This window comes from Acanthochromis polyacanthus, chromosome 8 (assembly GCF_021347895.1).
Source record: "Acanthochromis polyacanthus isolate Apoly-LR-REF ecotype Palm Island chromosome 8, KAUST_Apoly_ChrSc, whole genome shotgun sequence".
Taxonomy (NCBI): Eukaryota; Metazoa; Chordata; class Actinopteri; family Pomacentridae; genus Acanthochromis; species Acanthochromis polyacanthus.
The window spans coordinates 15,519,109-15,546,482 of record NC_067120.1 but is presented as its reverse complement, the minus strand read 5'-3'; the positions used below and the strand labels follow the sequence as shown (position 1 = coordinate 15,546,482).

Sequence of the window (27,374 nt, the reverse complement as noted above, 5' to 3'; positions counted from 1 at the left end):
ACACGCATTAGGATGTAATTAGTCCCAGTGCTGAGACATAAGATGACTGCTGAAAGCAATGTGAAGTAATGATTTCTTTATAATGGCTCCAAAGGTCTCTTAAAATTAACCACAAAGTCCAAGGTAGACATTAGAATTTTATTTACAATTAAAAAAATCTTCCACTTTATGGAAAGTACTGTACAACACCTCCATCCAGTGGTGGAGCCCGAAAGTAGACCCGAAAAGAGCAGAAAAATATTGGCATTTTGTAGAAACTCCTGTGAATGTTTGGACATGTCACACTTTTGTTACAAACTGCTAAATATTGCTGTTGTTAAAAATTTGTGGATTGTCTAATTTTAATAAAGACTGGCTGTAGTGTGGAGTTCAACATCCCTGAACTGATCAAAAGGTTGTGAACACTCCCGAGTGTGCAGATAAAGAAGGGTTTTATGTTACAATACTACTTATCTTGTTTTTAGACTCTGTTTAAATATCAGTGCTCCTGACTGCTTTATACTGGATATCTCAACAAACAGCCTGTCTTTAGATCTGGTCACGAAATATGTTGGGGGAAAAAAATAGCTCAGCTTCAAAAAGGTCATCTCAATAATTCATATTTTTTTGAAGGAGGCTTCTGATGCAAAAATTATGGGATTTTCATTTTTTAAAAAATATTTTTGGTAACTTTTCAGGCAAATGCTGTATTAATACTATGTTGGGCATTGTTGGAAACAGGATTTTTGTAGGGTTCATTTCCAGGGTTGATTGCTTATGTAGCCCCATAACAGTACAGATCATGAATAATATTCAAAGAATTTTATGAATAGTCATTTATTAAGAATGACTTTGTTTATATTCCATTAATATTCAGGTTGAGGTCAATATTCCGGTTTCTGAAACATTTGGAATAACCCGTTTACATGCCTAAACAGAGTTACTCCTGTTTACATGATCAGCGTAATCAATTGGAATATTCCCATCCAAACTGGGACGCACAGACAACGTCATGACCTTCTTGTAGATGTCGGTATCTCGATACTTTCTGCCGTCAATGAAAGACATTATATTCATGTCTTTCAGAATGCTAATAAAGTAGTCCGTTTCCTCCTCGGTCCAAAAGTGTGGCGCTGTGCTACTGCGTGTGGGTTTCGCCATGTCTGTTTACCTCTCCTTGTGTATTTCCGGTGGGTCGTGCGCCAGACGCGGCATACAAGTAGTTGCCTTACTCTAAAGACCAAGATTCCTTTCGGATGAAACATGCGCAGAACGCAAATTAATGTTTCTTTCTATGGGGATATTCTGATGCGCGTTTATATTACGAGATATTCGGGTTAGAAAAGGAGTAACCCAGGAGTCTTATTCGGGTTTTTAAAAAACGGAGTATGAGCATATTCGGGTTTTTGCGGGTGTTTACATGGCCGTAAGCAACAGGGTTATTGCTAATATTCCGGTTATGAAAGGGTTATTGACTGCATATAAACGTAGTCAATGTCTGGATTGGGATATAATTGTATTTTTTTAAAAAATACTTGATTGGATCTTAGTCCCAGTGTTGCCTGATCCATGTCAAAATCATTCTCTATTCTGAATGGCAACAATCACACTCAGATGAAACACGTTCAGAAGTTAGATCTACTGTGGAACATCATAGACATGTTATTTCTAGTGGTAGTTTTATATGTGAACACAATCTTAGGAGCTTCAGTGGACATCAACTGGACTTCTCTTTTAGGTTGATGAAGGCATTTCATCTCTAGAGGCTTATGTAGTTCTGACTGACTGATCAGGAGTTTCATCATTTAAAAGTCATTCCAGCTCACATGGCTGGAATGTCCTTGTCCATTCATGACAAGGACTCGCACGCTTCAAAGTGTGAATTGTTGTGAAACCAGGTGGTAGAACAGCAATGACGGCAATCTTGGTGGAACTGCCAGTTTACACAACAAAGGACATGAATCTGAAATGTTGGGAGTGGCTTAAGACGTTAATGATCGCGAATCTTTCTAGGAAACGACCTTATCACTATGGTGAAAGTGGTGCTGCAGCCCCACTCTTCTGCTTAGAGATAGTTGTTCCCCACATGGATTCCTTCACTGCTCTTTAAAACCATTTGTCCTCTGTCCAGATGTGTACTTTACTGTCTTCAAAGGAGTGTCCCTTATCCTTCAGATACAAGTTGATGCTGAGTCTTGTCCTGAGGAACTGTTTCTCATTTGTTGAGCCAAGCAATTATGAAATGTTGTTTAGTCTCCTCTATACAAGTACAAGTCTGTGCACACTGGACCCAGTGGACTGTAACATATGCAACATTGAACAGCTTGTGCAGTCGTCCTCAGAATTATTCATTCTCCATGGAAAATAACAATCTTTGTTAGATACTTCATTTGCAAAAGCTATTGTGTTGGTACTTCCTGTGTATCTTTTGTCTACTTGTTGCTATGCAAAATTCACTTATGAGTTGGCGAAACTTCATTTGCAGAATATTAGATATGGCCAGAAGTGATTTTTGCTCATGTTCAGAATTATTCATACATGACAACATCTCAACAAAAAGGTCCCAGATGTGTTCATCTTTGTCCTATAGTTATTAGTTGTTATCAGCTGTTTGATGCTACAATGGAATAAATACCTTTTTTGTTGGCCAAATGTTAATTTTTTTTAAAAGGCATCTTTCTAGAAGAATATAAATAGAGGAAAACCATTCTGGCCATTCTCAATTTCTCATCATCATAAATGGTTGTATTTATATAGCGCTTTTATCCAAAGCGCTTTACATCATACATCACATTCACCCATGCACACACTGATGGCGGAAGCTGCCATGCAAGGTGCTAACCACGACCCACCAGGAGCAATTAGGGGTTCAGTGTCTTGCTCAGGGACACCTCGACATGAGCTCGACAGGCCAAGGATCAAACCGGCAATCTTCCAGTTACAAGACGGTCACTCTACCCACTGAGCCATGCCGCCCCATCATGGCCAAGAAGAAGGAACTCATCATTTAACTCAACTCCCCACCAGTCAATTAGAACGTTTAGAAGACTCTTAGATGAAGGTGAAACTCTTCAAGAACCTAAAAGAGAAGTCCAGTTGCTTTCTACTGAAGCTCCTGGAACTACAGTGATCTGGACGACTGGGAATCTACACAGACACGTGAACATAGTTTATAGAGTGAACACGTTTCATCTTCAACCTCACCCAATTATGTAGAATTGAAAGACAGACAAAACAGGCTTAAAATCTTGCTTGATTCATTTATTCTGTAGATATCTTCATGTTGTAGACGTTGTAATAATCACCAAACAATACATAAGGCATTTTACTTACATCAGTTTTGACATACCGAGTCCAGTAACATAAAGAGATGAGCATGAACCATAGACTGTAAAATAAAGATATTATATGATATCTATTTTATGTTAGCATACAAGAAGAGGTTTACATCTTTATTGTCCAGTCTATTTAAGGAGTTTATTACTCACGTTATGTTTTCATTGCCATAAATTAATACATAGAGAAAGAACATTTCAGAAAAACAACAATAAAATCAATTGACATCCAGTTGGAAATGTGTAATTTTCGAGGAACCCCTGAACGTCGCACAGACATCTACTTCCCACTTGTTGCTTACGTCACGCTCTACTTCACTTACTTTAGGCATTTTTAGCTAGCTTAAAGATTACACCGTTTTGTTCCAAACTGAGACTTTACGCACTGAAAATCCTAACTTGGTGATTTAGAGTTAACTCAACAAAAAGTAATTATTTTCCGACGCTGGTGTTGTGAAACTCGTGCAGGAACTTCAGCCAATCGGCGGCCGGTGCGGTTCTCCTCCCATACCTGCCCCCCGGTCGGCAGTATGGCCGCCGTCCTGCTGCACTAGGCTGGCGTGTGCATAGGGCATGTGTCGCTGTCTCATGTAAGATTACAGATTTACAGCTGAAAACATGTCTGCCGTGCTGTTCCTGAGGAGCTCCCTGAGCAGACTGCCGCCGAGGGCCGCTCGGCAGGTCGTTGGCTGCTGCTATCATACCGAGAAGGGCGTCTATGGGTACCGACCCAAGCGGACCGACCGGGAGCAGAAGTTAGACAGAGACCGGATCGCAGCGCTGAACCAAGGTCAGTATGGGGTTAAATAACTGCACAGACACTTAAAGAGGCGAGGCTGTGTGGGGCTTTAACAGCGTCGGTGCCAAAGAAAGGCGCCACGTTTGTTGCTAAGTTTTATCTGCAGTTTAACCGAGTCAGTGTAGCTGAGTTTATCCCGGGTCAGGTCATCCTCACTTCTTCTTCTTCGTGTGTGTGTGTGCACGCAGATCACGGTCTTGCCCGTCTGGTGGAGGCGTACAGAGCACATGGACACAAGGCTGCTAAAATTAACCCCTTACTACCACACACGCCTGTTGTTGACACCGTCCCGGAGATCGAGCTGCTGACTGGCACCATCACTGGACCACTGAACACTTCAGGTAGGACACAGCTGTGGAGGGACAACCGAGCCTGGAGGCTGGCTCACATGGTCTCTGTTCAAACCAGGTTTTCTAACACAACCTGCACGCAGCCTTAAGAAAGAGCTGTTGTCTTGCAATTAAAAAAAGTTACTGAGTAGTTTCTTAGTCATTCTGCTCATAGTCATCCAGTCTCATTCACACCTTGAGTCATGTGAGAATAAATCCTGGAAGCCTCTTGGACGGAAGGTGAGGCTTTCAGTCAGCTACTGAAGCTCTTGGAATTGCTGTAAAAGTAATTTCTATTTACTAATGGGGCCTGATGGCAGTGAAAATAGTGTTCAGAGCTTGAATGTTGACATTCTTGATTGGCGGTGAGTATGTTTGAGTGACGTTCTGGTACGTGACACTTCATGAGACCACAAACCCTCTCAGCAGAGCCTGAGATTCACAACATAGAAATGAATGAACATACTATAAGCACACTGGACTGATGTAAATATGTAAATAACATACTGCTGTATACACACACACACACACACACACAAGCTCTGATGCATAACAAACAACAAAACATGTACACCATCACACACACACGCATGCCATTACTTAATATAATAAAACTTTTTTTTCTAATTTTCCTCTATTTTTTTAAGGATTTGTCAGAACAATCACTTTCCATTTCATTGCACATATTGATTATTTGATAAATAAAAACTCTTGAATTTTTAATCTTGACATTCTTTGATAAAGTGAGTCCTGTAAGTCAAACATCACAACTAAGTAAAAATATGGATGTTTTGTCATAAAAAACATACAATTTAAAGGTAAAAGTGCCCAGTATGTAATAAAATATCTTGCTGAGTTTCACATTATTGGGCAAAAGATCTTTGTCTCCTGTTGTGAAACACAATTTTAGCTGCTCAAACTGGGACGATGCTTAACGACTTTCTATATTAATTGGTGATTTGTAATATATATCCCTGTTAGTCACCACATTTTGTATTGTACTCACGTGTAAAAAATATCTCAGTCTATAAATAGTAGGAGTTACTTAAGCAATCCAGTATAGAGCAGTTAGATCACAGACCACATGGGAGCAAATGCAGTCAAGCAATGAGTCCCTGGTCCGTTCCTTACTGACCAAACCTTTACTGTCTGTCATTCCACTCCTTTCCTGTCTCCTTCTGCTGTGCTATCTAAATAAAGGCAAATTCAAAAAAAAAAACAATAAAAATATAGCATTGACCTCAGCCATGAATGCACAAGAGTAAAAAGTACAAATTACTGCTGCATCTGTCAGTTACTCTCTCCCCGCCAACACAACTTATTGCACATCTTTCTTTAACTTGAGATGCAGCTGTTATCTACTTTTCATGTGCTTCTGTAGGTCTGCGCCACTTTGGAAAGGCCCAGGCCTCAGTGGAGGAGGTTCAAGCCTACCTGGAGGAGGCCTACTGTGGCCACCTGTCAGTGGAGACCAGCCAGCTGGTGAGTCTGGAGGAGAGGGAATGGTTCGCTGACCGCTTTGAGGAGCTCAAAAGACAGAGTTTCTCAACAGAGGAGAGGAAGCAGCTGGCTAAGCTCATGCTGGAGTCTCAGGTAGGTCAATCCAGGAAGATAGGAAAGATAACATCCATTTACAGTGTGAATCGGGTGACACATCATGAGGCGATGCTGTCTCAGTTTAAAAGCATCCATTTCTTAATATTTTCTCTCCCATCCTGTAGGAATTTGACCACTTTCTGGCCACTAAGTTTTCTACTGTGAAGCGTTACGGAGGCGAAGGAGCAGAGAGCATGATGGGCTTCTTCTATGAGCTCTTCCACCAGTCGGCCCACAGCGGAGTCACCGACATCGTCATTGGCATGCCTCACCGAGGCCGACTCAACCTCCTGACAGGCCTGCTCAAGTTCCCTCCAGAGGTTAGACAGCCGCATTTAATGAGACATGCACACTTTGACATGATCCGCGACCTTCCAAGATGAGGTTGTTTATGTCGCTCTGCTGTAATCACCAACACAAGTAAACAGCCCCTCTGCCGAAGGCTAAACAGGGATGAGATAATGTCAAACAACATCGTTCTGCCGCCGTTCTTTTTCTCTCCAGCTCATGTTCCGTAAGATGCGCGGCCTGAGCGAGTTCCCGGACACCTCGCCTGCCATCGGCGACGTCCTCTCCCACCTCACCTCCTCGGTGGAGTTGGATTTCGGAGCCGAACACCCTCTTCACGTCACCATGCTGCCCAACCCGTCTCACCTCGAGGCCATCAACCCCGTGGCTCAGGGCAAAACCAGAGCCAGGCAGCAGCTCAGGAAAGAAGGAGACTATTCCCCTGAAGAAGACGCCCAGCCTGGAGACCAAGTCATCTGTCTGCAGGTACGAGACCACAAACTCAGATTCACACAAGCAGCCAGAACATGGTCAGTTTGAGACAAAGCTGACTTGCATTCGACAATTTAAAGCAGACGTTGCACATCATTGCACGAACACACTTTTACCCTTTTTCAAAGAAAATGCTTGTTCCTATTTACTTGTATACTGTATAGATATGTATTTTATACAGCTCTTTGTTTTTTGTTATACTATTTTGTTTTTGGATGTGCCAACAAAATTTTGTTGCAGAAATGCAGTGACAGTAAATATCCTTGAATCTTGAAATAAAACTTGGTCAAGATTTAGTAGTTTTAGTAAAGAAAGTCTTTTAATGTAGCTGTTTGTATTCGTACTGAGGTGCAGATGCAGATTAAACATTTGTTGGCATTTGTAGTATGTTTATAAGAAAGTCTCTTTCCTCTCTAAAATTGTTGAAATTGTCGAATCTCGCTTGTTGCTAATTGTCTTAGATGTTTGGCCTTCACTTTGCAGAATAATGTAGCTGTGCAGTTGCCACTAGAAGACTGTTTTCACATTTATGTGCTGAAAGAGAAGAGTTTCTATCACATTAAGCCTCAGTTTAAGAAATATACTATGTGTACAAGCTGATTTGCAAAAGACAATTTTGATGAGAAAACCTTTGAAAGCTCCAGTGCAGATACACAGTACATAGTGCTTTGACTGAAGCAGGACCACGTGTGCCTAACAGTTAAACTTTACAAATATTTGCTTGGATTGTTCATTAAAGGAAAAGAATTTATAAAAAAGGGAATTTTTAACAAGTTGTTGAACCTTTTTTGTTAACAAAAAACAGATCAAGCACAAATTGTTATTCAGCTTTGTGTTGAAACGCGTCTTTAGTGAATCTTTATTTTGTCAGTTTGGTATGCAAGAATGTCAGAGTTCATGTAATTGTGTTTATTTGAGCAGGGATTTGCTAAAGGTGTCCTGATTAAAACTGCCTGCATAATTCAGAAATCCTCCAATCACTTACTGTTATTTTCTTCTCCACAGGTCCACGGTGACGGCTCCTTCACAGGCCAAGGGATTGTTCCGGAAACGCTGACCCTTTCAAACCTTCCTCACTACAGAGTCGGTGGAAGCATCCACCTCATCGTGAACAACCAAGTGGGCTACACCACCCCATCAGAGAGAGGGAGATCCTCGTTGTACTGCAGTGACGTCGGTCAGTAAAACGCTCCAACAGCAGCAGCATCCACTCAGCTAAACACCCACATGCAGAGAAAATCTATCAAGTACACGACAGGCAAAACCATTTTTCACAAACTGGCCAATTTTGAGATTATTTTGCTTCCAGAACGTGTCTTTTTTGAGATAAGTGGAAACAAAATGCTTAAAATACACAATTAGCATGTTTTGATAGATAACATGTCATTTAAATATTTAATTATTGTATTAAAAATGTGTCGTACAAAATGAAATCCTTAACCATGTAAGAATCAGAAACATTTGTTCTGCAGGTAAGATGGTGAACTGTGCGGTGATCCACGTGAACGGAGATGATGCGGAGGACGTGCTGCGAGCCTCTCGGCTGGTTGTGGAGTATCAGCGGCGTTTCAGGAAAGACGTCATCCTCGACCTGATCTGCTACCGTCAGTGGGGTCACAACGAGCTGGACGAGCCCTTCTTCACCAACCCGGCCATGTACAAGATCATCCGGTCGGTCAAATTCACCTTCTTTACTTCTTAGTTTGAAATCTACAGTTGCACATAGAAATATACAGTGAAAAGTGATCATCAGTAGTTTTACTCATCAGCTATCCTTAAACAAAGTGCAGTAAACTGAAACGTTTTTTACTAAGACTAAGCTTTTTTTAAAAATCATAAACTATGGATGTTTAAAATGGTATCTGGGAAAATTTAGGTTAATATATCAGACATATTTGCCCGCCAACCCACTTTTAGAATGTTTTCGTGGGCACGGAAATTGGAAGCTGTACATGAAAGACAATATCTGAGGAACTATTAAAGATAACAAGACGACATGGTCATCAATATCCCCCACCACATGTGATGTCTATGAGTCTATATCCAATACAAGGTAAACACTTCGCACATCTATCAAAAACAGGTGCGTAGAGGAAAAAACAGACCATGAAGTTGCAAAAGGAGGCCCCCGCACACTGTCCAACTTGCAATATGTCCTTTATTGTGACGTTTCGGTACTAGACCTTCATCAGACAAAAACAACTATGAGTCTATATCCAAAATAGTGATCAAGGGCCATAACGCTGTTAAATATTATCACACAGGTCCCATTTTCAAACTTGATCAAGGTGTCCATGGTGTGAAGCTACACACTAAATTTCATAATCCTAGCTGTAATAGTTTCCGAGAAAAGCTGTCCCTTTCATCTCGGGCGGACGGACGGCCGGATGGACGGAGGCCAAACCTATATCCTCCTTTTCCACTTCATGGAGGTGGGGGATAAAAACCTTAACTTTTCACTCAAAATCTACAATATTAGACAAGCAGGTTAAATAGTCTTTGCTTATAGGTGAGTTGAAATTCCAAAAAATAAGTGGAGCTGTCATAAAAAAAATGTCATCTTTAAGCACACGTTAGCAAAAAACATTGATGATGCAAAAGATAACCAGTGATGTTCTGTGAACCACATGCAGCTGCAAGTCACAATATTACAAAAATGAACAATGGAATGCTTTATAATACGAAATACTTGATCCAGAAATGAGAAACAAGTTGATTTTGCAGCACTTGACATAGAAAAATCTAGATTTAAGGATGCTACTGAGGAGGCAAAGGAACATTATGCATCTTTCTTATGATTACCGACAATGCTAAGCCAGATTTCATTGTAATTTTTGAACGATATGGCACTGAGATTATTTTACATTATTTGAATAAGTCCAAAAAAAAGAAATGCTAATACTGCTAACAGATTATGTCATATCGTTGCTTTTTTTTTTCCAGGTCCCGTAAGAGCGTCCCAGACTCCTACTCAGATCAGCTGATATCAGAGGGTCTGATGACTGACGCCGAGCGCGACGAGATCAAATCCAAACACTACGGCATGCTCAACGACAAGCTGTCTAACATGACGCTGTACAGCCCTCCGCCCACCAACCTGCAGGGCCGCTGGGGGGATCTGGTGGAACCGCAGGCCAGAGTCAGCACCTGGGACACGGGAGTCGCTGTCCCTCTGCTGCAGTTTGTAGGAGCCAAATCTGTGGACATCCCCGAGCAAATCCAGCTGCACAGCCACCTCGGAAAGACCCACGTACAGGTACAGCCAGCCGACGGTCACCTGTGTTGGCTGGTTGGTGAGACAGCAGCTAAACAGTTTTTTTGTTGTTTTTTTAAAATCTTTTGTGAACTCAGGCTCGGCTACAAAAGTTAGAAGAGGGAACCAAACTAGACTGGTCAACAGCAGAGGCCCTGGCGTTCGGCTCACTCCTCTGCCAAGGTCTGTGTGTCAGTAGAACAACTGCTTTAGATCATTTGGGAGGAGTGTCACTGCATTTTGTTTCAGTCTTTAATGAAATTGGCTGCAGGCTTCAACATCCGAATCAGCGGGCAGGACGTTGGAAGAGGCACCTTCAGCCAGCGCCATGCCATGGTGGTGTGTCAGGACACAAACGACATGTACATCCCTCTGAACCACATCAGCCCTCAGCAGACAGCTTTCCTGGAGGTAACACACTCCCACAGGAGATAAAACCATCAGGGTGAACATATAATAAACAAATCAGGACGTGTTTGGATTATTCATTCTTTGTAAGACGTCACACACACTGCCCGGCCAAAAAAACATCACACGTTCTAATATTTTGTTGGACTGCCTTTAGCTGTGATTGTGGCACTCATTCCCTGTGGCGTCTTTTTGATGAGCTTCTGCAATGTCACAGCATTTATTCCTGTCCAGAGACGAATTCATTCTTCACCAAGGTCTTATATTGATGATGGGAGATGAGACCGTTACGCAAAGTCTTCTCCAGAACATCCCAAAGATTCTTAATGGGGCTGAGGTCTGGACTCTGTGGAGGCCAATCCATGTGTGAAAATGATGCCTCATGCTTCCTGATCCACTCATTCACAATGTGAGCCCATGAATGCCGTCAGGAAAGAAAAACTCCACTGATAAAAAGACCTGGTTATTCACTATATTCAGGTAGTCAGCTGACCTCATTCTTTGGGAACATAACGTTGCTCAACCTGATCAACCCCAGATCATAACTTTAACCCCTGCAGGCTTGTAGGCACTAGCCATGATGAGTGCATCACTTCATCTGCCTCTCTTCTTACCCGAATGCCCCCATCACTTTGGAACGGGGTAAATCTGGACTCATCAGACCACATTTGTTCCTCAAAGATGATGGTTCACCACTATTCTTCCAGGGTTTAATAATGCGTTGGACGGTTCTTAACCTGATTTTAGTAGTTTCATCTCCTTAGTTGTTTAATTTGACCCTTCTGAAATGGATTAAAATCCTTTCCATGACCACAGGATATGTCTTCCAACATGATTAGCTCCTCACTGCATCATCTAGCTCACTGCAGTGACTATCCAATGGAAGGTTCTTATCTATCTGCTGAGTTAAATCCAAGTGGCGACTTTTCTTTTGGCCAAGCAGTGTATTTTATTATCTGTTATATGAGAATGTAACCGCGCCTGTGTGTTGTGTTGTGTTGTGATGTCTTTGTGTGTCTTCAGGTGTGTAACAGCCCGCTCTCTGAGGAGGCAGTGCTTGGATTTGAGTATGGTATGAGCATTGCACAGCCGAAGCTTCTGCCCATCTGGGAGGCTCAGTTTGGAGACTTCTTCAACGGAGCACAGATCATCTTTGATACCTTCATCACAGGAGGTGAACGTCTGAGCACAACAAAAAACATCCCATGTGAAACTTGTGGTACCACTGCTCTGGGTCAAAGTGTGATTTTGGCTCCACTGATGGCCTTAAACAAGATAGGTTGTCAGAGCAGAATTTAAAGGCCACTTAGAAATAAATGCTTGTTCCTAAACTGCTACAGTCAGGTGGAATATCTGGAGCCTTTGTGCTCCCGTGTCTAAAGGATTCTCCTCCATTGATCTTCTAATAAGTAAACACTTCTCTTTTTTAATCTGCCAAACCCCAAACTGTCTGTTTTTTTTTTTTATTTATGTCATATTTTCCCTTACTGTGGGATAATTATTTACTGCATTATAAAGTCCTGCAGCTCTATGGAAACAGCACAACCATGACTAGAAGTAGAGAGAACTCAGAAATGTTTTCTGTGCAGCTTAACAATTACAGTGCCAGAAATCATAAAATGTTAAAAAAAGGTACAATTTCTGTAACTGTTTATTTTACAAAAATTGGAAAAATCTGGAATAAACATACACAACATAATTTTCCTTGTGCTCGCATGCTGAAAAAAACAGAGGTGTTCTCTGTGACACAGCCTGCAGTTCAGCCCCGTTTAATTGAGTATGTGCAGTGAGGAGCGCAGAGTTTTTAGTTTTTATATGTAGAATAGCTGATTGTGTTGACATATCACAAGTCTAAGCCCAGATTTGGCTGCTTTTTCAAGCTACACGTCATTCACACAAGATGAGCATGCAATGATTTTTTGAGTTTTTACAGTTTCTGTCTTTGGTGTATGATGTCATTTTGGGATTTTTTTTCAACTGAACATGCTTTTTAAACAATTGGCAGTGAAGTTAATACATTCTATGGATTTCTTTAGTTTTCTTCACATGAGTCAGTTTCACCTTCTCTCTTCCACCTACTTTAAAGAATCGCCTTTACAAAACATTTATGTTTCCAGGTGAAGCCAAGTGGCTGCTGCAGTGTGGGATGGTGATCCTGCTGCCTCACGGATACGATGGAGCTGGACCCGAACACTCGTCCTGCCGTATGGAGCGTTTCCTGCAGGTCAACAAGGCATTAATGATCGCTTACGTCGCATTTACAAATGGTGAACTCCACTGATTTAAACTTAATGTTATGGAAATGCCTGAAATCTGAACATGATGCGGCTCATGGAAACTTCCACAGCACCATGTTTGAATGTTATTTTAAAATGGCAACTATTTTTGCCTGTATGAATGCTTTTTTACTAAACTTTCTGAAAACTCACACGACCAGGGAATGAAATTTAGTGACAAGAAAGCGTCCATTTCTCCCTGTTAACACAGAAGTCCAGAAGTTCACTTTTCAGTCACCTAAAACTGTGTGGGTGAACTGCCAAAACATTTGTTACATTTTACAAATTCACCGTCGATGTGTGGACAAGAAATGAATCTACTTTAAATGGGCTTAATGCTATGCTGTCATCACAGTAATTTTAACCTTCATAAAACCGACTCCGCAGTCAGAAATGTGCAAATTTTAGGTTTCTCTGTTATTCTGGAGGTCTTCATTTAGATTTAATGTTTTACCTCAGATGTTACCTTTTCATTTTGGTCCATTTTTAGCTATGAAACATAATTACAGATAACTACATACACAGAGTTTTATCTGTGGATGTGAATCATCTAATCATGCGCTTGTTATGTGATGTTAATTTAGTGCAGAAACTGTAAAAAAACAAGAAGTGTGATGGCACAGATTCTCAATGTTGGCTTTCTTCGGTCTTTCTAAGGCCAGAAATGCAGCACAGAGCTTCTTATTTACAGGTTTAATTATTAATAGAGCAACAGAGGTCATCTTTATTCAGGGCCATACAGTCAGAAGAGTAATCTCAGAAACTGCTTCCTATTCCACAGATACTATTGTAAATATCCATAGTTTGTTAAAATTTCAAGCAAATCAATGAATGTTATAATAAAATGTTCACTCAGCCTGTTTTAACTCCACACCGTGAAATAAGTGACCACCAAGTAAATGAATCATAGAACCACATCAGATTTTCAGTGTTGTCACAAAAAAAAAGTTAAAGAAACAGAAATCCCTGAGAAGTCACTCCTGTCCTTTTGATTTCCTAGATGAGCGACAGTAAAGAGGAGGGCGTGGACGGCGACTCCGTGAACATGGGGATCGTCAACCCCACCACTCCTGCTCAGTACTTCCACCTGCTGAGGAGGCAGATGATCCGAAACTTCCGCAAACCTCTCATCGTGGTTGGACCCAAGACGCTGCTGAGATTCTCTGTAAGTACTGCAGATATTCTGAAGGACACAGTTTCATGTCTTGGCCCCCTCCTTTCGTAGATTTTTCCATCACAACGGCCGAATAATGTTTCTCGTCTTCCCAGGGGGCGACGTCCAGTTTAACTGAACTGGCAGCAGGAACGTCGTTCAGGCCGGTGCTGGGTGATACGTCTGTGTCAGGAGAAAGGTACAGCCTCATCAATATCAGTTATATTGCTAGCTGAGTTTTTATACCCAACGAATTTGACATTGTGATTTGGTGCATCACAGTAAACACAAGTCGAGAAAAGAAGGATTAAAGAAGTATTAAAAACTCTAACAGCACTCAGAGAGCACAGTACACCGCCAAGGCTGCTCAGTCGCTGTATGATTTCTGATGGATAAGTCCACAGTGGTGGATTTGTAGTGGGATCGCAATCATGTCATCGTCAGCAGGCCGCTGATGTAGAGTTCACTGGTTGTCATAGTTACAGTCACGCGCTGCTATCTTGCAATTATACAGAAATCTTTAACAAATCCCTGGATCCAGACTATAAGCTGCATCACTGCCAGAATCTAACTGCTTGGTCTTTGTGTGATTTCTGACTTTCCTTAAAAATTTCATCCAAATCCAATTTTCCATTTTTGAGTAATGTTCCACACAGACAGACAGACAGACAGACAGACAGACAGACAGACAGACAGACAAACGTACGCAGATCATCACATAACGCCGCTGCTGAGTAGCAAAGAGTTTCAGGTCGTTAGACAGCAAGTGTAGCAAATCTAAGTAATGTTGATGATTGTAAAAGAGTAGTAGACATATTTAGGATTTAAATATTTGTAAATTATTTGCCTGAGAATGTTTAACTTTGCATAGCATGTGATGGGAAGAACTTGAGTTGTGCAAAAAGCCGCGTCTCAATGTAATGCACTGAGTCAGGGTGTATGGTGGCGTTTGAGGGAGAGAAGTGGAGTCACTGTGGGACTCTGGCCTCGTTGAAGTGTGTGTAGTGTAGTATGCGATTGTTCTTAATGTTGAGTCTTCAAACATTATCTCTGCACTGTTTTGACAGCGGCTCTTTATTATATATATATAAAAAAAAAAAACTCTGAAGGACACTTGGCTCATAAACTTTTATGAAGCCTAACCAAATGTTTTCTGGTTCCTCACAGTGTCCAGAGGGTGGTGCTGTGCTCAGGGAAGCACTACTACGCCCTGCTGAAACAGAGGGAGACCTCGGCAGCCAACCAGAACACAGCGCTGGTCCGTGTGGAGGAGCTGTGTCCGTTTCCTCTGGACGCTCTGCAGCAGGAGCTCAAAAAATACCCCAATGCCAAAGGTAGCGTGATCCCAGTTTACAGCCTTTGACTCTGAGCAAACACACTCGCTTTATGGATGCAATCACACCTTCAGTTTGTTTAGTCACTTCTTCATACCAGGTAAAAACCACTAAAGAAGTATGTAATAAAACAGGTTCACAAGAAATACTAACGAGCTGGAGTTTCATTTTGGAATTTAATTAAATTTTTAAAGTCATATATTTTATTATTACTTTAGAATCAGAAGCTAAAATATAAATTAACAGTCATACAGTGCATATATTAGCTTTTTTAATATGATAATTACCTGGTCAGGCTTATTGTGTGTCCGTCAGCTGCTCTTTTCAGCTGTAGATTTACTGTTGTTTACAGCAGCCTGTTTTAGATCACAGTGTGTAAAGTCTGTAGTCTCTTTGTGTCCACAGTTCCTCTTTAAAAACACATTAGTCCTGCGCTTTGCAAGATATGCGAGGAATTCCCCTTTGTTACATTTGAGAAGTCTCTGTGACTAGAGGAAAACGCTTTTCATAGTGCTATCCGTAATGAGCTAAAGCATGAGAAGGAGCATACAGTAAAATGGAATAACAGATGAGATGTAAAAGAACTTGGTCTATATGAGGTTGTGCCACAGAAAAACAACATTCAGTCTCGTCGTGTTTTGTTTTAATCCTCTTAACTTTGCTTTTCGGAGACATCTACACGTCGCCATCAGTCGTCTGGCCTCCTAAAAATAAACAGGTTTTTCTAGGATTTGCCGAGACGCCGGTCTGCCAACTCCTGCTGTAGTTTCAAGGTGACGCACCTGTTTACTAAATGTTCCAGGGAGCTTGTTAAATCTGACTTTGTTGTTTGGGGAAAGGATTTAGAGTAAGCCTTTTGACTTTGTTGACAGAAGAAACTTTCGATATTAATTAATTGTTGTTTTAACGTTTCTTTACTTAAATGCTAAGTATTTTTCAGACAGACCATTGTCACCCAACACAAACATCAAACTGTGAGTGTCAGGAAGAAAAACAATTACAAAAGCAGCCACAGAAGTTGAGTCATAGTAAGTTGAAAGCCCTCCAACAGAATGCAGAACAGTAGGAATCTGTCACCACTTGTCTGAGAGTTCTCAAGAAGACATTAGAGAACTTGTAAATAAACCAGAATTGCTGCTGGTACACGAGTGTCTCTGACAAACAGCTAAATTATGAGCTTCACACGACCGGTTTTCACTGCAGAGCTGTTGTCTTGCATTTTGTTTTATGCAGTTTTTAAACATGAAGAACTTCCTGTCGGTGTCAACATCCTTCTCTTTAGTGAAGAACTGTTTTCCTGCCCTCTCACTTTTACAGTTTCTGATTTATTCACTGAAACTCTACTCATCCAGCTAACAAAGTCAAGATAAGAGGAGCTCTGAGTTTATCAAAATGTTCAAATACTCATCTGAGCTGCCTTCATTTCACAGCATTTCAGTAGTAGAAAAAAGGCGAGCTGCCATTTGTGAGGAAGACTTACAACTGAGAACTGAAAACAAGGCTCTTAACTCTGCATGATTGGATGTTTGTTTACAGATAACTCTCCAAAAAGATGCTAGAACTGACCAGCATTTAATGATAATGGCATAAAAAGACAGTGTAGTCAGGAGAAAAGTAAAACAGAAAATGAGTTATGCTGTTGATGTCAAAAATGGTAGAATTTTTAAATAGCATAATTATATAAGAATCAAAATAGTATCAGTTCTTTATCAATTTGTAGGTGATTACTGGGTTAGTGCTAGCCTAGCCGCGCTAGATAACTCACGGCAACGAATTTAATTCTCTGCCAAGGTGGGTCTAGTTACCCTCCATAAGGCTCGAGGCTGGATTCTCCTAAAACTGGCCGGACCAATCACCATGAAGTGTAGAGTCAGAAGGTGGGCGTAACTAAGTGACGACAGAGGCGCGACGATTCTGACAGAAACAACCGGCGCACAATAAACAGTTATCTTTCGACTCGGCTTTGGCCACAGCCCTTAAAGATTTGAAGCTAAAATTCAACTTGAAAGATAAACAAAGGACGGCACTGAAGTGTTTCATTGAGAAGAAAGACGTATTTGGACTTATGCCGACGGGATATGGCAAATCCTTAATATACCAGTTGGCTCCGCTGGTTGGGAAGCTAATGGGACTTAGCCACAATCCGCCGGCGCTCTAGGAACTCCGCCAGCCTATTCGTTGCGCTGATTGGTTGTATACCTACCCGATTGCTGCAGAGTGATTTGAAAGACAACCTTTTAGCCCGCCTCCCTCCCTGTCGAGCGGCCCTAGACCCTTGTGCCTTCAGAAACATGGGTCTAGCGCGGCTAGGCTAGGGTTAGTGCATCATAATGCAACAATTTGGCTTTTGTTGTTCTAAGATGAGATACGATAAGATAGAACTTTAGTAACATAGAAGGATTTTGATCCAGATATTGCTCAGAAATAGAAAAAAAAACCCATAGAGACATCAAGAATGAATGCCTAATGGAATAACCATAAGATATAAATACGATACATTCCTAAAACTAAAGATAAATGAGCGGAAATACGACTAGAATAGAAAAGTAATTAATAATACAGGCAATGATTGTGAGGAGGTAAAGTAATTTTACACATACAGATTAAATATTGCGCATAATAATCAACAAATTGATCAAACTTTTAATCATACTTTGATCAATGGCCAAGCATAAATAGTCTGTGAAAATTTTAAACAGCTCAAATTATAAAGACTTTAATTAAATAAAGCTGAAATACACTGATTAGTGTTGTTATTTAATAGTCTCACCTGATGTCTGAACTATTATTTCCAAAGACCGATATTGCCTGTAGTATTCATATAAGAAGCTGAAACTAGCAAATGATTTTCTTTAATTAAAAAAAACAACTCCTCTGACATGGCTTACTGCTTATCATTCATGTCATCGTAGCTCTAAAGGGTAGTAAATATAAAGTAACGCTATCTTTTTTAAAAGTTTACAGCTGCTATCTGCACTAATAGAGTGAGCTGATTAAATACTGTTAAATAATTACACTACAAAGCTTGATTTTGTTCATTTGTGTTGCTGTTAGTGTGATTCTGAATGAGATTTTCTTACAGCTGAAAGTTCAGGTTTCACTTCAGTTCTCTGTATCATTGTTTCCCACCAAAACCACTGAAGTAAAGCAGTTTCAGACTGATCGGGATTTTTTTCCTGCTGACGTGACTTGAACTAAAGTGACTCCTAAACCAAAAAAAATCACCTCTTACAACACTGAATCGTGTCCTTTTTTTTTCTGTCGATTATAATCGTTTTTTAAATATCGAACAATCCCACAGAGTTTATCTGGAGTCAGGAGGAGCCTCAGAACATGGGCCCCTGGTCGTTTGTGGCCCCCAGGTTTGAGAAGCAGCTGGCCTGCAAGGTGAGCAGCGTGTTTGAGACCGCCCGGTCTGTATCGTGAAGCCTAACGGTTGAGAAATGAATCTTATTACCCAAACTGACCGTGTCCTCTGTCCCCATCAGCTCCGGTTAGTGAGCCGATCTGCCCTGCCTGCACCAGCGGTCGGCATCGGGACCCTTCATCACCAGCAGCAGGAGGCCATTCTCACTGCTACCTTCTCCTAAGACCTACCAAGACTGGAAGCTAAAATATCTAATAACACGACTCTACAGACTGTATCTGCTGCAAAGGCTGCTGCACTGATACACGGGACCTTTACACAATGTCTTCAAATAATACAGAAACCAAATCAAAGGAATCGCTAGAGAGAAAGGCAAGGTGTCACTTTGTGTCTTTCAACACGCCTGTATTCTTTAATTGTTAAAGGCCTTAGAGACCATGTTTACAATGTGACTGTAGGAGCAACACACTATCGTATTTTTCAGGATTGTGCGTGATATTGTGAACATGTCAAGCCTGTACAATGAACAATGTATTCATCTCATGCATGTAGTTTGTGTGAGTTTTGTACTGTTGAGAATAGAAAATAACAGTAAAAAGTTTAAGAAATCACTGAGCATTAACCTTGAAGTAAGGATGTAACACAGAGTGGCGGACAAACGTCACATTTAAGGAGATGAAGCCGTTTCTGAAAAAGCTGAGAAAGTTACCGTAGTCATTTTGAAATGTTGATCCTACTCTGAATTAGTGGCACTTCATTGTCCAAATTTAGACTGAGATTGTTGTTATTTAATCCGTTTAAACTGACACTTGAATTAAAAATTGTGCAAATAAAGGGCTGATGTAAATAAATGAAATCTGAATATTTTCAAATAAAGATATTTTCATGTTTGTGCATCATGTTTTCACCCAGCCTCGTGGTTGCTTTAGAGCAGGTGCTGCTTATTTGTTCAGTGCTGGAGTTGTTTCTCAAAAGTGTTGTTTCACATTACTTGCTACTTTTTTTTTTTTTTTTTTTAACTTTTTAGACCACTCATTACTTTAGCATCATAACCTGAGATACATTTTAATGTAATTGCTAGATAACAAAGTCTTCTCTGGTTGTTGATTAAACCCTAAAAACTCATTTCTGTGTATCAGAGTTACACATTTACATATTTATTCCATCATGGAAATCACAGCTTTGTGCCTTTTAAATGGCTGAGATCGAACTCTGCAGCGTTGCCTCCTTTACAATATGCAGATCTATAAAGTCCTCACCCCTCTGCTGCTCAAGCACACCAGCTCACCTACAACTGTTCAGACAGTTGTAAAACTTCCCTTCACAATGGCAAGATGGAATATTGCGGTAATTCAAACACGTTCAAGCTGGAAACCAATTTTGAAAGATGTCAGTACAGAAGTCATGCCCTGCACGTTGACAGGATTGGTTCCTGAGGTTTCTTACCAATGAAATCCTGGAAATCTAAATTCTTGTTTCTCGTACTGTTATCTGCACACTGCATTTTCTGACTGCTTTTTCGACCACAATGGGTCTTAAAATTCCAGAAGCAACACCAGAAGGATATGTTAAGGAGGCCAGAAAATAGATTTTTACATGATATAATGTTAAACCTCACATACACACGTGGACAAAATTGTTGGTACCCCTCAGTTAAAGAAGGAAAAACCCACAATTCTCACTGAAATCACTTGAAACTCACAAAAGTAACAATAAATAAAAATTTATTGAAAATTAAATAATCAAAAACAGCCATTACTTTTGAATTGTTGATTAACATAATTATTTAAAAAAACAAACTAATGAAACAGGCCTGGACAAAAATGATGGTACCTCTATAAAAGATTGAAAACTATTTGACCAGAGTGACATGATTAACTCAGGTGTGTCATTTAATTGACATCACAGGTGTTTCCAAACTCATAATCAGTCAGTCTGCCTATTTAAAGGGAGACAAGTGGTCACCCTGCTGTTTGGTGAAAAGGTGTGTACCACACTGAACATGGACAACAGAAAGCGAAGGAGAGAATTGTCCCAGGACATCCGAAAAAAAATGATAGACAAACATCTTAAAGGTAAAGGCTATAAGACCATCTCTAAACAGCTTGAAGTTCCTGTGACAACAGTGGCTCATATTATTCAGAAGTTCAAGACCCACGGGACAGTAGCCAACCTCCCTGGACGTGGCCGCAAGAGGAAAATTGATGACAAATTGAAGAGACGGATCGTTGGAATTGTATCCAAAGAGCCCAGAGCAACCTCCAAAGAAATTAAAGGTGAACTCCAAGGCCAAGGTACATCAGTGTCAGATCGCACCATTCGTCGTTGTTTGAGCCAAAGTGGACTTCATGGGAGACGACCAAGGAGGACACCACTGCTGAAAAAAACTCATAAAAAAGCGAGACTGGAATTTGCAAAAATGCATGTTGACAAGCCACAAAGCTTCTGGGAGAATGTCCTTTGGACAGATGAGACCAAACTGGAGCTTTTTGGTAAGGCACATCAACTCTATGTTCATAGACTCAAAAACCAAGCATACGAAGAAAAGAACACTGTCCCTACGGTGAAACATGGAGGAGGCTCAGTAATGTTTTGGGGCTGCTTTGCTGCATCTGGCACAGGGTGTCTTGAAAGTGTGCAAGGTACGATGAAATCTGAAGACTATCAAGGCATTCTGGAGAGAAATGTGCTGCCTAGTGTCAGAAAGCTTGGTCTCAGTCGCAGGTCATGGGTCTTCCAACAGGACAACGATCCAAAACACACAGCCAAAAACACCCAAGAATGGCTGAGAGAAAAGCGTTGGACTATTCTAAAGTGGCCTTCTATGAGCCCAGATCTGAATCCCATTGAACATATGTGGAAGGAGCTGAAACATGCCATTTGGAGAAGACACCCATCAAACCTGAGACAACTGGAGCTGTTTGCTCATGAGGAGTGGGCCAAAATACCTGTTGACAGCTGCAGAACGCTCATTGACAAATACAGAAATCGTTTAATTGCAGTGATTGCCTCAAAAGGTTGTGCAACAAAATATTAAGTTATGGGTACCATCATTTTTATCCAGCCCTATTTCATTAGTTTGTTTTTTTAAATAATTATGTTAATCAACAATTCAAAAGTGATGGCTGATTTTGATTATTTAATTTTCAATAAATTTTTATTTATTGTTACTTTTGTGAGTTTCAAGTGATTTCAGTGAGAATTGTGGGTTTTTCCTTCTTTAACTGAGGGGTACCAACAATTTTGTCCACGTGTGTATGTCTACCTATCAGCTCAGATCCAGGTTCTGCTCATTGGTACATACAAAAGAACTTTCTTTCATAGTTATTTCTTTGTTCTTTTTCGACAGGTTAGTATGAATGCGTGTGAATGTTGGTGGTGGTCGGAGGGGCTGTAGGCGCGGATTGGCAGCCACACTTCCGTCCCCACCAGAGTGAGAATGTGTGAGCGTATGGTTGAATGGAAGCAATTGTTGTATAAGCGCTTTGAGTACTCTGATGAGTAGTAAAGCGCTATATAAGAGCAAGTCCATTCATTCATAGAGGCAGACAGGGAAATAGGAAGAAGACCTGCAGCAAAGGGCCGTGAGCTGGAATCAAACCCAAAGCGCTGCGTTGGGGACTATAGCTTCTGTTTATTGGGCCGCACGCTCAACCAGTTGACCTATCTTGATGCCCCTTTTTCATGGTTTTTAATAAAGTGTCACCATAAAGCCAGCAGCTAAGTTGGTAAAAAACGGTTAAACCAGCTCTTGACAGAAAAATGTTGTCACAAAAACACGGTTTAATGGTATATCCAAGAAAATCAAAGTGGCTGTAAGCTGCATTACCTTGTAAATTACCTGTGATCTGATCACTGAATTTAGGAACAGTAACCTATTGCATTACAGTGTAACAGGAAATAAACACAGTAATACTCCAGACACTGATTATGTTTGACTTAACCTTGATGACAGCTGGATTTATTGCAGTGTGTCGTGTTTCACTGCATTCATTTCAGTAAAGTGTAAACTAAACTGGCAGCTGTGTGTATGGTGGCCTGCAGTTCTCCTGTTATGGACCAGTCAGGATGATGTCCCTGAAATTTGATATGGATCTTTCCTTACAGTCAGCGCTTCGGAGTAAAGTCACTTAATAGGATAAAGTTTGTTTAACTTCAAGAAAAGTGAGGTGTAAATAGTGGTTCTACTTATTTAAGATCATCTCAGTGTGGTTCCGGACTTGTGGTTGTCTGCATTATCTGATATTTGATCAAATTTGTAAATGCTTAATATGTTTATAAATGACTTTTAGTGAAAGACATGACACAATCGCTGCCTTTGAAGGCTATTATGTGTTTGTGCCAGCGACAGTTTCCGACAAAAGAAATGTGTCGATAAAATGAACACAAAAATTGAGTCTGCTGTAAATCGGCCGACTAAAATAGCTGCGCTTAAATGATGTGCATTGAAGGCATTTCTTTAAAAGACAGATGTTGTTATTCTCCTCCTTCAGCTTTTTGAAAACCGTCCTTCTGGCACTTGATGAAATTAATGCAACGCTCATTTTTCCCCTTCAATTGTTCGGGCAATTTTATTTATAACAGCCAGAAATCACTAACAATTTTGTCTGAAAAAAAGTAGCGACAATGGAGGGATTCTTCTTCCAGAACAGACACAAAGCAGACAGAAATGACAGGATTGGAAAGGTAGATTGCAAGTATACACTTGCTTTGGAAGAGTGTTGCAGTATTAAACGGTGAGAGCAATGACCTGCTTGCTGCTTAACAAACACAAACACTTGCATCAGACGACTTGTAATTTTTCATGCAGCATCTCTGTACATATAACCGTGCACAAAGACCTTCTGCAGGTCTTTGTGGTGGAGAGAAGGTCATGTAGCCGCGGCCCTGCTGGTGTTGTGCAGCAGCTACAGTGGCTCTATATCTCATATCATATCTGATGCACTCAGTGTTGTCATTTCTTCATAATGTTGTTTTGCTATTTTTACTTCTGTTTACTTCGTATGCACAACATCTACTACATTTCTGTCTGTATGTAAGAGGAATCTGCTGCTCCAGAGATTTCTTCTTGCTTTGTGCGCATCTTTTATTTGTCTTTTTGGATTTTTTAAAAATCAGTGAATGTGTCATATGGGGCTATAAAAGTAAGATTTGGCTGACTTAAGAATAGAAAATGGCTAGCAAGAACACAATATCAGACTTTATAAGGGTGAAAACAAAATGATAATTCAGTCTGAATGTCAGACAAAAACACCACACATGTACAAGCATCTAAAAACTGCATTGCAATACAGCTAAACTTTGTATTTTTTTTATCATCTAAAGGTAAGCCTGTGATATAGTGGGAGGGGACTCTAGTTTGCAGCAGAGGAAGGCATCAACATACGGATGTAGGAGGTGAGTATGGTGGCATGAGTCAACAGCAGGGCCTCACCCACGACACCGAGGTTAGAGTCCCATGTGGGACCATTATTCACTTGTGTTTTACTTTCCATTTGTACACTTTGGTTTGGTTTGGTTTAGGCACCAAAACTATGTGGTTGAAGGCTTGGGTTTAAATACGACCCTAACAATATGTTTGAAGCTTCTCCTCCATTTTCTACGTTACCACGATGAATCTCACTCAGTCTAACAAAAGACTCGGTGGCTGAGTAACAGCAAGTATAGAATTAAATGACAGAGATGTTAATTAGAAACATATTTGTGATACATCTTGTGTTTGGTACGTCTGGTACCCTCATTTATACTTGTAAATTGGACTGTCATTAACATAACTAATGGATACATAGAATACAGAAATGATCTCTGGTAATTATCTTAAGTGCTATAATATTTAAAACATACCCATCGAGAATGAAATCAAGTTATTGTTTTACTGCGTTAATAACATTTTCAGCCACAGTGTAGGAGCTGCAATCACTTTTAAGCAAGTGGAAACCTGCAGTATATGAACTCAGTTGGTCATTTACAGCTATTTTAACCAGTAAAAAGAAATGAATTGGTTCTATAAAATAAGGATGCCTGCAGAAGAGACAATTTCTCTATGTCTGTTTCATCAAAATGAAAGAAGCTGAGCAGCACAGCTTTAACTACCAGTGCAGAGAACGGTCCGTTTTTGGAATGACAACAGCAAAAAAGACTAAATTGTCCTCTAAGCGTGATGGAGATGTAGTTGTATAGTAGTCTCACATACCTTGGCACCTCATTTTCATTCTGCTTTAGGGGGAGGAATAGTTTTATCTTGTTTGTTTTTGCTTAAACCAATAAAAATTGTATTGGGCGTTGCTGAGCCCAGAATGTAGGAATGGTGCTCCTTCAAAATAGCGACAGGAAGATTAGTTTGGGGAAACATTTGCGCCTAAGGAAGCAAACACTGTGACTAAATGAATAACTTGCATAAAGAAAAACTAGCAGGGCTGCATTACTGCATGATTCAAAACCTTTGCAAGACTTGAAATTTTCAGTGTGGTTGTTGTTGTTTCCTGCAGTGACGGGTTTTGAAATCAGTAACAGGTAAATAACAACCAATGGCAGGCTTATACCCACAATCTACATCCAGTGAGTCAGACTACAGGCTCATCTCATGTCATTGATTTCAGCCTCTTTGACTCCTTGATCCTCAGTCCTCCGGCCCGTTACCTGGAAATCGATCTTGGTGCATAATGACAAAGGATGTCTCATTTCCTTAAATGCATCCTGAAGATGGAGGATCGAGGAGGCTTGGATGAGCTCAGAGCCCCTTTCTGTCCTCCATAAAGTGTTTTCCTCATAGAAGAGGCAACACACAGCTGGAACATACAAACCATGTAGACAGAAGGACTGACAAATGTGTGTATATGATATTCAACATTACTATATGGCACCGTTTTATTGGTATAGTGCTATTCTGTGTACCATCACTAGTCTATTCTTTGCTCTGCATGTGTTAAATACAAAATAGAAATGAAGGGCATGTGTACATTTAAGTCACATTCTAGAAAACTAATGCAGTAATATATACTTTTATCACAATCCAGTTTGATGTGTGATACTTTCCTGTCTGGTTTTGCTAAGAAGATGATCATTTCACTCCAACTACTTCAAAACTCGCCACTAATTTTAAAGTCTCTGCATTGGTTACCTGTCTCTTTTAGTTGGACTTTTATAGTTATCTGATTTGCTTTTATCTTACGAACTTTCAGGTCTTCTGCTAGTGGCTTTTTAATTAAACCTAAAGCTGACTTTAGGTAACCAGTGCTATATTAATAAAGTCTGACGGATTGATTGACTTCAGTTATGAGTCAGAAATATTACTGTAAGTTATGATGAAACAGTGAGTGGGTGATACAGCTGTGCTACACATCATGTATATTTGATGTGGCTGTAAAATGACTCTCCAAGGTGATGATGTCTCATTTTGTCAAAAATTTGCCGCCTTGCCTCATTCACTTGAATCTCTGGTCGGAGGGACAAACACATGGGGAAAGGAGTTGAGGATGTGGAGTTACTGAAATGGGATGAGGGGCAGTTGTGAAGAAACATCCTTTTTAGGAGACTGGGGCTGTCTCTGAATGTTAAGTTACAAATGTTACACCCTATTCAATTCATCCATCCATTATCTATACACTGCTTGATCCTCTTTAGGGTCGCAGGCGGGCTGGAGCCTATCACAGCTGACTCAGGGTGAAGGTAGTGGACATCCTGGACAGGTCACCAGTCTGTCACAGGGCTACACATAGAGACAAACAATCACACTCACATTCACACCTATGAGCAATCTAGAATTATCAATTACCCAGGATCTTCTAGCTACAAGGTGAAAGTCCTAACCACTGACCCACCGTGCAGCCCGTATTCAATTCAATTCAATTCAACAATATTTATATAGCGCAAATCCACAACATGCCATCTCTCAGCGCTTCATATAGTAAGGTACAGAATGAATTATGAATTTGACTTTTAAAGAGAAAACAGAGAACCCAACAATCCAAAGTTGCCTTTGGATTCCCTATGAGCAAGTAGCCAGTAACGGTAAGAAGGAACCAAAAACCTCAGACAGCACCAGGCTCAGGAAAGGCGTCCATCTGCCTCGACTGGTTGGGGTGAGGGTGGCAGGATAGCAGATGGAGAGCAGGCAGTACACAGAACAATGAACATTTTGGAGGTTGGTGAGGCTTTTCATTCATATTTGCACTAGTATGTTCCTAAGCTGTTTTTTTTTGTCTTATTTCTCTCTTTTTATTTTTATTCTTATTACTTGATCTAGATTTGTATATATATTTATCCTTATTTCTTATGTCATTGTTGCACTGACTGCTCTATGTGCCTTTTTAATTGCCCCCTAAGAACAAAAAAAGTTTTCTGAATCTGAATCCATCTACATAGTGCACTCAAAATATCCCATAATGCACCATGAAAAATAGTGTACAGATGGACACTAACCAAACAATATGTACCATCATGCATTGAGATGAAGGAGATGAAGAGAGTGAAAACTTTTCATTAAACTGTAAGAAATTTCCTGTTTAAGTTGTATTGTTGAATTTGATTTTACCTGCTTCCAAGACATATAATAATATTATAATTAATAATAATTTGACCTGTTTGCACAAATCAGGCTGAGGAGCAACTGAGTGGTGTCCTAAATGTTACTTTGTGGAGGTGCTCCCTACATAGATCACTATATCGTGGTCTCTAGACAGAGAGGAGGGAGTGAGAGGGTGATTTGGGACACATCCTGTGTTGAAAACAGACAAAACACGAAAGTGAAAGGGGGCCAAGTGCCA

General features: G+C 40.5%; 1 protein-coding gene across 1 annotated transcript; it reads left to right on the top strand.

Moving 5' to 3' along the window:
- The first annotated feature begins 486 nt into the window (after positions 1-486).
- On the top strand, positions 487-19,505 carry dhtkd1 (dehydrogenase E1 and transketolase domain containing 1). The gene is made up of 17 exons (XM_022213416.2): positions 487-4,104; positions 4,302-4,454; positions 5,824-6,035; positions 6,164-6,358; positions 6,543-6,812; positions 7,824-7,995; positions 8,291-8,489; positions 9,762-10,074; positions 10,170-10,254; positions 10,343-10,482; positions 11,503-11,653; positions 12,597-12,703; positions 13,756-13,920; positions 14,025-14,107; positions 15,076-15,242; positions 18,544-18,629; positions 18,731-19,505. Exons 1-17 carry the CDS (start codon positions 3,933-3,935, stop codon positions 18,830-18,832), a joined length of 2,772 nt encoding a protein of 923 aa, XP_022069108.2. The 5' UTR covers positions 487-3,932; the 3' UTR covers positions 18,833-19,505.
- Positions 19,506-27,374: the final 7,869 nt, after the last annotated feature.

What these genes read in the sequence shown, in the direction of transcription:
- dhtkd1 (XM_022213416.2), top strand. Translation starts at nt 3,933, where the DNA reads ATGTCTGCCGTGCTGTTCCTGAGGAGCTCCCTGAGCAGACTGCCGCCG. An exon ending in GATCGCAGCGCTGAACCAAG is followed by an intron (nt 4,105 to 4,301) that starts GTCAGTATGGGG and finishes GTGTGCACGCAG; the next exon opens with ATCACGGTCTTGCCCGTCTG. An exon ending in AGAAGCAGCTGGCCTGCAAG is followed by an intron (nt 18,630 to 18,730) that starts GTGAGCAGCGTG and finishes TGTCCCCATCAG; the next exon opens with CTCCGGTTAGTGAGCCGATC.